Source organism: Morus notabilis, unplaced genomic scaffold, assembly GCF_000414095.1.
Source record: "Morus notabilis unplaced genomic scaffold, ASM41409v2 Scaffold467, whole genome shotgun sequence".
Lineage (NCBI taxonomy): Eukaryota > Viridiplantae > Streptophyta > Magnoliopsida > Rosales > Moraceae > Morus > Morus notabilis.
Window position 1 is genome coordinate 1,195,084 of NW_010361652.1, and position 12,831 is coordinate 1,207,914.

Below are 12,831 nucleotides of genomic sequence, written 5' to 3' on the forward strand. Positions count from 1 at the left end.
GGTTAAGCTAAAGCAATTTTCCCCAACTCAATGCACTTTTGTCACAAGAAGTCCAAATAAAAGAACATGAAGATAAACAATATGACAGATGATATATATTCATATATTCACCACTATGAAAGTACAAAGAAAGCTAATAATTGTAATAGGCATAAACACCGCCAATAATCATCCTTTCAACAACACACTAATAATGGATGCGGCAACTCCTGAAAGATCATTAATTAAGAAGACTGTTTTTCACAACAAGAGGAGATTTGTTTGACTTATAAGAGAAGTTTTTGTCGCAGCATTGGCTTGTGGAAGGCTGTTTTTCACAACTGGGATGTAGAGCTCAGCATAGTAAGCAAAAGATTTCTCCAATTCTGGGTCTTGCTCTTGCTTCAGAAGACTCCTTATGTAGTCAAGAGTTTCAGTTGCCTTTGAGAGAACAAGATCAACCATTATGTGGGCCAGCCTTCCTAGATCATCCCTGATCATCATCATCATCAGGGAAGGACATGAATGTTATAGCAGTGGATGAATTGGAGTGAAATGAAAAGGGCAATATGGGAAACAAGTAGAGAAATTACCAAACGGGGCTTAATAAATACTACTGACACAACTCAAGATATGAGGAAATAAAGCGCAGAAAACTCAATAAATACGTGGATGAAAACGCTTTTACGAAACGTACCGAAGCTATCAAGGAAGCTGCCAAGGAACCAATGAAGTCTATTCTGAACAGGATTGATGAGAAATATACTTGGGGACTTCCTGTAAATGTATCGACTCTAGGCTCCATGGAAGCATTGCTCGAGTTTTCAAAAGAGTCCAGAGGTTAATATTAATGTTGGTTATACAGCTTTCGGCCGTGTACTTAAGAGATGCCATGAGGACCAGCGGTATGCTAGAAAAGAAAACGGAGTTGGCCGTGATCTTCGCTTTTGGCGTCGACGTGACACCGGGGGCCTGGCAACTCTCGGCCGAGTTGGGTGTGAAGGTTTTTACTGCTGATACAATAGCTGACTTACGTCATACGTTTAAGGCCTATATCCATTATGCCAAGGAAGCAAATAATGAGAAGAAGGAACCATCTATCGACGGATGAGAGAAGTAACTTCAATTTTAAAATTTTCATGATTTTGCATTTCTAATGTTTTGCTACAATTCATTTGGCGGTTCTATAATATGATTTCGTTTTATGTTTCCAAAGGTGTTCTCGTTTCTAAGAAATTGTCATTTTTAAGGCTCAATTTTGTAAGCCAATGAGTATAAACACCATTAATTGTTTAAACCTACTGAAGCCCAAAAAAGTAGAGTGACACTTCAACGGGAAAAAGGGGGGGAAATCAAGAGTGTCACAAATAATCTAGGTATTGATCCTTTTATTAATCCTATAAACTTTGAAGATATTATCATGGTATAGGAAACCCATGATTGCAAAATCCAAGTTTAAAAGGCAAAAAACCAATGTTGAAATCAAGAAAGAAAAACAGATAGATACTATTGGTTTTTACCTACCATCACCAATGAACACAAACTTACATATATTACAATCCAGACGAATTCAATTTCCCAGTAATGCCTCCCATAGTTTGAGTGGTTTCAGTAAAAGAGAAAAATGATACATACAATCCGAGTTATAATTTCCTTGAATATGCATATATATGCTCCAATTAGATGTACTATCTTCTACCACGATTCTAATGGCAAATCCTGGATATACACGGTAAATTCAGGATTTATCAAGTTAACACTACTTAAAAAAGAAAATATTACAAATTCTAATGGTAAATCTAATATATAAACCGTAAATTCATGATTTACCAAGTTAATATTACATGGAATCTTAGAGTGAAGTGTAAATACAAGATTTACAATTAAACTTAGTACTTACAAATAAACACGTAATAAATTCTAGTCGTAAATCTTAAATATACACGGTAAATTCAGGATTTACCAAGTTAGCATTACTTGAAAAAGAATAGTATAAATTCTAATGATATAAATCCTAAAAATACACGTTAAATCCACGATTTATTGAGTTAATATTATTTAATAAAAGAACAGTACAAATCTAACAGTAAATCCTTGATATATAACACTGTGTATCAAGAGAAGAGCAACGATAGTCAAGCAATCATCGGAGTTCTAGTACTCCGTCGACTTTGATTACCAGTGATCACTCAATGAGAGAGAGGGAGAGAAGATCAACGTAGAATGATAGAGTTAGAGAGAGATAGTAGAAAGAGAACAGAAAATAGAAGATAGAGAAAGAAGGGAAAAAATTTGGAAAGGGCAAAAATAGAAAGAATAAGGTAAACCTGAAAAATTAGAAAATAAAAACATGAAATTGCATATTAATTTCTATATGTTTGGTAAATTAGCCATTTACTTTCATAAGTTTCAAATATAAACCTATTTCCTATTATTTTCCTAACTTTTATGAAGGCGGCCGTACCTGTTTTTTCTCCACGACTAATAAGTGAGTCGGTTGAAAAAGAATCTTAAAAAATGGTTGAAAAAGAAAATGGTAGGTTTGGTTAATTGGTGGGTGTAAAAAAGAAAAACAATACAATATAATTGTGGGAATTTTTTTAAAATTTTAAAAAGGGTGTAACAAGTAATAATTAAAAAGTTAAAATTTAATTAATGAGTGAAAAAAGAAAAAGGGTAAGAAAAATAAATGGGAAGTGACAATAGACAAACCCTTCACTTTTGCTCTTTTTATGATCAAATTATGGTCATAGTTATCCCATGTTTCTACAAAGTACCGTATATAACCCTTATTTTAACAAACCAAAATGTTCTCAAAATAACCCCTTATCAAACATTTAACCACCAAATTTATAGGATACTAGCTCAGATATGTGCAATGCACGTATTAAGTTGTAATTGAAGTTTTTATAATGTATATTTATGAATAAAAAAAGAATCCACGAAAAATTGTCTTTAAAAGAAAAGAAAAAGGATTATTTGCACAAATTTATAGTCTCTGAAAATATGCATTTGTTCTTTGGCCACTGATATTCACTTAAAGGAAAAGAAAAAAAAAGTTAAAAAAAAAAAAATCAAAGCATCAAAAGACAAAATATTTGAGCCAAATTTTCTTATAATACAAAACAAACTCTCAATTTTAAGGCCAGACAAAACTCAAAATTTATCCTCATAGTAAGTACTACTATTTTAATTATTGGATTGAATTTTCAACGGCTTGATCTATGACAAAAGGTAGTCCTACATCGTGCGCTTCAAGTTTTTAACGTTGGTCTCACATATCAAACTATTAAAGAGTTAATTAAATAATTAAAATAACAATACCTACCGGTATGACAAGAATGCTCACCTTATCATAAAAGGTCACAGTTTTTAAAAATCATAAAACACTAAACAACAATAATTGAACCGAATTTTTTAATAGTACCAAAAGGGAAGTCTCCTTGTTAACATAGTAACTGATAAAAGTCATAAAGCACTAAAAGACAAAATAATTAGAACCAAATTTTTGAACTGCACCTAAAGGGAATTCTTCTTTTTAACATAGTAATAGATATATATATATATATATATGTGTATGTATGTATCATCATATTTGTTTCTTCTCTTGGGCATTATATATATATATATCATCATACTTCTCTCATGGAATCTTGAAAATGCACTTCAATTTGTTGACCAACCTCCAATCCTCCGGGGATAGATCATCCTGAAAATTTTAAACCACAGTTACCAACTAATTCAAAAATAGCGTTTACTGTGGGAGAAAGAAGGCATGTAATGAAAATTGCAAACATACTCGATAATAAGCTTTTAGCACATCAATGGACCTTCTTGATATATGGCTTACTAGCACATCATCAATCTTAAAATGCCTACAAAACTCTATTTGCTGCTCCTCCGGACTGGTGCCAACTATCTGAAAAGAACACAAGGAAAACAAGTTTGGCAATAGAATTGTGTACGACTTCTCTAAAAAAACGTATTCAAGCAGTCAGTAGGACATTATAGTACAAGCGTGCAATATATAAAAAGCAAAGGCATTGCGTTATACCTTGATGGTTACCACCTGCCCTTTCTTTGCTAAATCAACAGGTTTGTCATTAATATCTCTAATCGCGGCAATGCGGCCGATATTGATGAAGCCCCTTTGAGGAATACAGAGTGGATTTCCAACCTACACAGAAAGCAACAAGTAACATGATTGATTCTAGTCAACTTAATTAAGCAAACAAAAAAACAAAAAAGATCAAAAAAAAAAAAAAAAAAACCAAATCTATCAAATAAATAAATAACATTATTTACCTTAGCAATGCCTTCAAGTACATCGATTCTCAAGGCAAAACGATCATTGGCATCAAAATCTGTATCCAAAATCTTAACAACACATGGGAACACCACCTCCTCCTCATACGCTTCCCTCTTCTTTCGCCCCTTGAGAATATCGATATACGACTTAAACATACGACACAAGTTATTCAATGTATCGGCAGTAAAAATGTTTACACCCAACTCATCAGAGAGTTGTTGGGCCTCTGGTGTCACTTCCACGCCAAAAGCCAAGATTGTCGCCAACTCCTTCCTTTCAAGGACACTGCCGACCTTCATGACATCCTGCTTAAGCACAGGACCTATAGTTATAGAACTAATAGGAACATCGACTTCTCGACTCGTTAAAAACTTGAGCAATTCTTCCGCGGCGAATTGTGTCGATGCGCGTATTGCTGAACCAACAACCTCCTCATCAATCCTTTTCTGAAAAGACTTGACATATTCATTGGCAGCTTCCTTGATAGCTTCCAAGTCATCCTGGGGCCTCACTACATATAGCCTGCTGCCAGAATAAACATATATTCAAGGCCCTGCAGAATGCATCAAACAGAGAAAGAATCAAAAGGCCTAATCAGGAGTGAAATATGGAAGTAAAAGCGATTATGGCTTAAACAAATCCAAGGATACTTAGTAACAAAATTCATATAGGGACCTCTGCTGCGATCTTGATACTCTGACCGTGCTTGATTTCCTCGTGATGAAGATACGGTACCTAGCATAAAAACAAATTGTAATGGAGTTGGTTAACCCGTCTTTGAGATCAATCAAATAGCAAAATACACAGCCATAGCCATAGGTAAGTAATAAAGGTGTTCCAAATTGAAGCAATGTTGCTGCACATTCATTGACGGTATAATTTTCAATAATAAAGGTTCAAGGGAGAAAAGGAAAGGAAAGAGATGCCTAGCTTTCAAATGAAACATATATATAGTACAGCCAAGAGCATTATTACCCGAGCCAGGGATTCTTCCAATGGAAGGGGCGTTAAGAAGTTCCAGATAGTAGTAACAACTGGTCCCTACAAAAGAAAACGTGTATCAACAACAATTACCATCAATTCCCCAAACTCATGTGCAACAATTATTATAAAAGTAAATATTTACATGAAGAATTTATAGCGAGCAATATTACAACACTAAAGCACTATAAAATAATACAATACAATACGTTAAAAATGAGCCGTATTCAATAATACGACAAAGACCATATTAATTTACCATTCATATTAGTTTATACAATACGATGGTCATACCAAACATTGTATTAATGTATTATTATACAATACGGTGCTTTAATACGGTCAAACAGATATGCTCTAAATTACAGATTTTGGAAAATTAGAACAGAAGATTTAGGATGGATGCTTGCCTCGATGCCACAAAGAACTATTCGATCATCTACATGAAGCACTCCATCGACCAATACAACATCAGCTGTTGCCCCATGGTCTCTCTCAACCTTGACCCTCGTCACAAAACACTACCAATAGCAATATCAAACAAATGAGAATCCAATCAGTCAGTTTTTTCCTTTTTTTTTTTTTATTTAGTTTCAACTGTCATCAGAGTTTGATTATATTGAGAGTATGAAGAAAGAGATAAAACCTTAACGACATCAGCCATTGTTTTCTGAGTCAATTGAACTGACAAATCCGATCTAAAAAGAGAGAGAGAGAGAGACATTGAAGAAAGTTAGAAACGAGATGGCATTGCAAGCACCCAAAAATCACAACCGACAGCGTGAATCGAAATCTCAGATATCAATTCCACACCCAAATTCAGTAATAAAATCAATGCACGCGAAGAACAACAAAATCAGGGATGAAGATTTCTCTAACCCTAACATACTATTGTTCGTATATGACTAAGAAATAAACAGAATATTTTTATAGAAAAACTATATACATCGCAATTGTTTGTTGATATCAGATGCTGACGGTGAAAAGAAAACAAGAAAAAAAAAAACCCTAACTCGAAATAAATTCTGAGGCTAAAGAAAAAAAAAATTGACACAATGATAATAATAAATAAGAAAAGCCCTAACTCGAAACAGTAGAATACCTGACACTCACCGTTCGACGATGATCAACGGCTGTTAGCAATCGATTAAAGAAATTCAGAGCGCAAAACGGCATGAGAGAAATAGTTACTAGGGATATGAAACCTGGCAAACATATATAGGTTTTGGTCGAAAGTGTAGGTTTTCCCTTTTTTTTTTAATCCCTCCTGAGCTATTATTTCTTTTTCAGTCCCTCTCACTTTACCCCTTTCCCTCTTGTATTTTTTTATTTTTAATCCTCCATTCTTGCATCCTTTTAATCTTCAATTCAAATTCTCCATCAAATCTTATCTTCATTTGACCAAGTTTTATTCTTATCTATCCAAATCTTAAATCCACAAAATCTACTATTTTAAATTTTAAATTTAATTCTGACTCTTCTTCTACAATACGTAATCTTCTTGAACTTATTTTTTGAATTTTTACAATATTACCAATAAAAACACTTAAAGAATACGGTTGAACCTAGAAAATTTAAGTAATGTGATATTGCTAGTGCTTTGTATTAGAAACTCGTTTGTTTGATATTGCTATTGCCATTGCTAGTGCTTTGTAACAATGGTCAGGCTTGTCGAAGACCATGGGGCAACAGTTTATGTTGTATTGGTTGATGGAGAGCCTGCTGTAGATTATCAACTAGTTCTTTGTGGCATCAACGCAAGCCTGCGTCTTAAAATCTTTCTACTATTTTATTTTTCCAGAATGTAATTTAGGGTTCTAATTTCTACCGCTTGGTCTAGTAGCACCAAGGTGGTTTGAGTGGGATGGGCTTGGAGGGAAAGCGAGTTCGATCCCATGTCGTACCAGGGAAAAAAAATGTAATTTAGTGTACTTCTAGTTCTGTAATTCGAAATTATGTAAATACTTCTTGAACTTACAAAATTGTTGTTGATTTATGTTAGGTCTTTTGTTAGTTGGCATTTTTGGGCAAATGTCTGTACAAATTCAAAAAAAGGATTAAGCTGGACCTTGGTGCAGAATCGGTTATTGTGCAGAAAATGAGGCGAGTTTGAATCAGATTTGAAGCAGATTTCGAAACAGATTTTATGAAGATTTCTTTCGGATTTTGAGGCAAGTTTTAAACCAGATTTTCTATGGGGGATTTAAATTGACGGTTATCTGGATTTGGAAGGCTCTGATTGTGAGAGATGAGCTTCTAGAAGAAATGTTGAATTTGAATTTAAATGGAGATAAAGACATGTTGTGAAGATTTTTTAGAGATGTGCAATTCAAATAATTTGAATGGGATTATGAGACGGATTTTGTGCAGCATATGTGGTGATCTTGAATCAAATATTGTGCAGACTCTTTGGGAAAATGTCGCGAAGATATTCCAGAGATTATCTAAGAGAGCAAATTATGGAGATTTTATTTTGAGAGTATGAAAGAGGAGATAAAACCTTAACAACATCAGCCATTGTTTTCTGAGTCAATTGAACTGACAAATCCGATCTAAAAAAAAAAAGAGGGTTAAGAAAGTGAGAAACGAGATGGCATTGCAAGCATCCAGAAATCACAACAGACAGCGTGAATCGAAATCTCATATATCAATTCCACACACTAATTTAGTAAGAGAAATCCATACACGCGAAGAACAACAAAATCAGGGATGAAGATTACTCTAACCCTAACTACGATTGTTCGTCCATGAATAATATATAACACAAAATTTTCATAGAAAAACTATATATCGCATTATTGCATGCAATTCTTTGTTGATATCAAATGATGACGGTGAAAAAATAATAAAAAAGGAAAAGAAATAAAAACCTAACTCGAAATAAATTCTGAGGCTAAAGAAAAAAAAGAAATTTCACACAATGATAATAGTAAATAAGAAAACCCTAACTCCAAATAGTTGATATATGAAGACGATGCTTTGGTCGAAAGTGTGATTTTTCTTTTTTTCTTTTTAGTCCTTCCTTGAGCTATTATTTCTTTTTCAGTCTCTCTTACTTTGGCCCATTCCCTCTTTCATTTTGTATTTTTAATCCTCCATTCTTACTTTCTTTTATTTATTTATTTATTTTTTGGTTCCCCAGCGAACATCTATATATTTTTAAGGGTATGACTATAATACCCTAACCCACTTTACAGTATCGATGACGAAATTTTTTTTTTTCCTAATCGTTGCATTCAAAATGGACGGACCCAGTGCGTCTTCTCATAGAGACAAAAATAGACACACCCACATTTACTAACAACCAATTCTACCTAATAATTTAAAACAAACCGCCCCATCGCTGCGACCTCCGTCACGACAGCTCGCGGTTTTAGTCGCAACTTCGCGAGGAAATCATGAACACCATCGTGGGTCGCAATGGATTACAATGAATTGCTAACTTCGTCGCGATGAGCACAAATCGCTACAAGTAGCGACGAAATCGCAACGATCGACCTCCGTCGCGATGCGACGGGTCTTGACGAAACAACGCTGATTGAAATCGCGACGAAGGGTCTCGATGAAATAGCACCGACCTCCTCCACAAATCAACGGGTCGCGGTGAAATTGTGAGGGAGCGAAGAAATCATGCCCTCCATTGATGTCCCATTCTATTTTGCAAAAGATTCTTCACGATATTCAAGGTAGAAAATAAACTCTCAATTGTGGCAATTGGAAGAATTAATGCAAGTATGATGAGTAAATAAACTAATGGACACACTTCATTCTTTTAAAACCAATAAAAATAATACAATATTCTTAAGCCCCGTTCATTATTTCGTTGATTTCGAGTTTTATTACAGTATAAAGCTTTCAGAAATAGTTATTTAATTTTTTTATTACAGTAAAAAATTCTCACATAACATCACATCTCAATTCAAATTAAAAAATTGAATTAACGAATTAAACGGACCCGCTAATTGGTTAGATAACAAAACTTAATTATGAAACCTATTTTATTTCATTTTTTGAAAGGAGAAAATATTGAATTTGATTGCTTTATTTCGTGCCATTGAATTAGAAAATGGTATAATGGTAATCTATGTAATAGAAAATGAAATCGCGTTTCACTGTTCACACGTTTTTCGACCAAAACAACAGTGTTTTTGATAGAAAACGTGAACAGTTATGACCCTTTCTTTCTTCTTTTTTCTTTTTTTTTTCATGGTTTTCCCTCTGTTGTTAGCTCATCTTTCTCCTTTTGCTTTTTTCCCCAAAAATTTTATATTTTCCTACTTAAATATTCTTTTTTGGTAGTACCCTAAAACTTATTTATTTATTTAGTTCTTTTTTATCTTTTTTTATTTCCCCCCTGAGATTTTATTTTTTTTTATTTTTCTCCCATAAACATTATTTATTTTCCGTTTGGGTTCTTTTGTCCTATATTTTTTTTGTTTTGGTTATTTTTTACCTTTTTTTAATTTATATCTTGAAATTTTATAATTTTTCCATTTTGATCCTTTTTACCCTAAAACTTTTTTAATTCATCATTTTATTTCTTTATTGACCCCTTTTTTTCTTCCCAAACTTTATTTTTTTCCTTTTTGAGATTTTATATTCAAATTTTATATGCTTAATAACACAATAATTAGAACTCAACATCTAAATTACTCTACACGTGCATCGCGTGTGGAATTACACTAGTAACATTCAAACGTCCCCTAGGAAATTGAAGGCGGTTCCTTAATTTAATTATATGTTGTGTGGCCCCATGATGACTTGTGTTGAGTCGTGTGAGTCGTTTTGGCTCTCTTTTTATGTTTTGGGCTTTGGTTGGCTTAGTTGGGCCTAATGTTTAGATTGTTTATTTTGAAAGTGTCAAGAAAAACTTACGTTTTGAAAGTAGTATATTAGTTGCTGCAGAAGTGTCGTATAACTTTTGTTTGAGTCGTTTGGTTCCTTAAGTAATGCTGTACGTTTTTGACAAAATCTGGAGTTAGTTTCTCGAATTCGTTGGGTTCGTTCGAATAGAAGAAGATCAGCTTTTGGGTTCGTTCAAATAGAAGAAATCAGCCTCACCGTTTTGAATTAAGATAAGGCTCTAAGGATTTCGTGGAGAAGATCAAGATTGTGTTGCTATTTTGATTTAAACCAGGATTTGAAATTGAAACAAATATCTGTTATAGATTTTGTTTTAGTTTGAATAAGAGGTTTATTCAAAACCGTATTTCATGATGAATTTGTTTTGAAGATCAAGATATCATCTAAAAAGAGATTGGAGTGCTGAGAATCTGGGTCAAGGAAATTAAAACTGGAATATGCGAAGCAGATTACGTGCTTTGAATTTTAATCTGATAACTGTCTTATCTGTAACTACAGATTCTGAGACAGATTCTGATTTTGAATTAAGATCAGTTTATAAAAGGTTGCTGCACGAGGAATCTATCTATGGACTGCAATTCTGATAAAGTATGGTGTGCACAAGTTGAAGAGAAAGAGCGTTCATCGATTTTGATCTTTGAGAGATGATTTTGTGAGCTTTCGGGAGAAGGCGTTTTGAAGACGAGTGGTGCTCGCCAAGCTAGCCACTTAGGGTGTTAGACACAGCGGCGTCGATAGTCAAGAGGGAGTCTTGAGTTGGTTAAGTCCGATTGGTGTCTGTAACTTTTTACCTATTAGTGGATTGCTTGATGCCTAGGTGTGGCCCCATGGATGTAGGTCGGTTTGACTGAACCACATTTTATCATTGTGTAGTATTTACTCTGCTTTTGTGTTTTGCTTTGGTAATCCTTAATCATTTTATAAGAAAACACGGTAAAAGCACATAACCGGTTCTAACAACTTGGAAGCTATCAAGGAAGCTACCAAGGAACAAATGAAATCTATTCTGAAGAGGATTGAGGAGGAACACACTAGGTTGCATGGAAGCATTGCTCAAGTTTTTAAGGGCTTGTTTTTTTAGAATGAAACTCAGAAAAAATTTGAATTCGAGTTACAACTTTATTTAAGTTCATATTCTTTTATAAAATTTGAGTTTGAACTTGAGTTTGAACTCGAGTTTGGGATGATCTTGAGTTTGAACTCGAGTTTGGGACTAAACTCGAGTTCAAGTTTTCTCTTCAACTCGAGTTCATAAACTCGAACTCAAGTTAATGAACAATATTTTTTCTATTCTTAAAAATGCAATAACTTTTTCGTTTTAATTATGATTGAGATGATTTTTTTTCTATGCATTCGTAACGAAAAGATGAATAAAACCTCATGCATATATCCTATTAAAATTTTTTATTACAATTGAATTTTTATTAAAATAATATTTAAATACAAATTTATGTTTTGACCCACTCAAACACAAACTCAAAAAGATTCTCAATTCAAATCATAACTCAAATGTGCACATTCAAACACAAACTCAAGTTACAATTTCAACTCAAGTTATAACTCAAACTCAATTCAAGATCATCACTTAAGTCACTCTAACTCAAAAATGTAAAAGAACAACCCCTAAAGAGTCCAAAAAATGCAACTCGAGTTACAACTTTATTCTTCCTGCTGGTTGTAAAGCTTTCGGCCGTGTACTTAAGATCATGTCATGAGGGCCAGCTGTATGCTAGAAAAGAAAAAGGAGTTGGCCGCGATCTTGGCTTTCGGCGTCGACGTGACACCGGAGGCCTGGCAACTCTTGGGTGAGTTGGGTGTGAAGATTTTTACTGCTGATACAGTAGATAACTTATGTCATGATATCTTTAAGGCCTATATTCATAATGCCAAGGAGGAAATTTAGAAGACAGAACCATCTATCGACGGATGAGAGAATTAAGCAACTTCAGTTTTAAAATTTTCATGATTTTACATTTCTAACGTTCTGTAATTACAATTCATTTGGCGGTTCTGTAGTATGCATGATTTCGTCCTATGTTTTCAAATGTGTTCTCGTTTCTAAGAAATTGCCGTTTCTGAGGCTCAATTTTGTAAGGAGAAATTGTAGAAAATAAGCTTGCATTTAAAACTTTATGTTAGTAAATAGCCAATTTATCAATATTCTTCGCTTTCATCACCTCTCTCGCATCGCCGGCCGTTCTTTCTTTTGATTGCCATTGGTGAGATCGTAAATTACAAATTTAAAAGTGTAAGCGACGTAAGTATGATTATTATCATTATTTTAAAAAAATGCAATGTGGTTAAATCTATTATTGAATTATATTAACTTTATTTCTGTAAGATAAACATTTTTTAGTTATGATGGTAAATCTAAGATTTACCATAAGAAATATGTTGGGTGCGTTTAGAATTCGTTTTAAAATGATTTTATTTTTTGTATGAAAATGGAAATGAAAATGTTTTCAATCTCATACACATATCATTTTGGAATGCGTTTAGTAGTTTTATCAAGAGATTGTTTTCAATATAAAAAAAATACATTAATGTCTCTCTCTCTCTGTGCTCGAGAGAGGAGAAAAAGGAAACAAAAAATGAAAAACGACTAAAAGTCATTTTTCATTTCTCTCTCATTTTACACTAAACCAAAAAATCGTTTTTATTTCCGTTTTTTGTCTTTAATTGTGTCAAACGTCATTTCT

At 33.6% G+C, this 12,831-nt stretch overlaps 1 protein-coding gene across 1 annotated transcript; it reads right to left on the reverse strand.

Annotated features, from left to right (window-relative positions):
- Positions 1-3,589: 3,589 nt before the first annotated feature.
- Positions 3,590-4,587, reverse strand: LOC21408822 (eukaryotic translation initiation factor 5B). Its single transcript, XM_024167134.1, has 4 exons — positions 4,285-4,587; positions 4,034-4,156; positions 3,779-3,898; positions 3,590-3,688 (listed from the first exon to the last, which is right to left on the reverse strand). Exons 1-4 carry the CDS (start codon positions 4,585-4,587, stop codon positions 3,623-3,625), a joined length of 612 nt encoding a protein of 203 aa, XP_024022902.1. The 3' UTR covers positions 3,590-3,622.
- Positions 4,588-12,831: the final 8,244 nt, after the last annotated feature.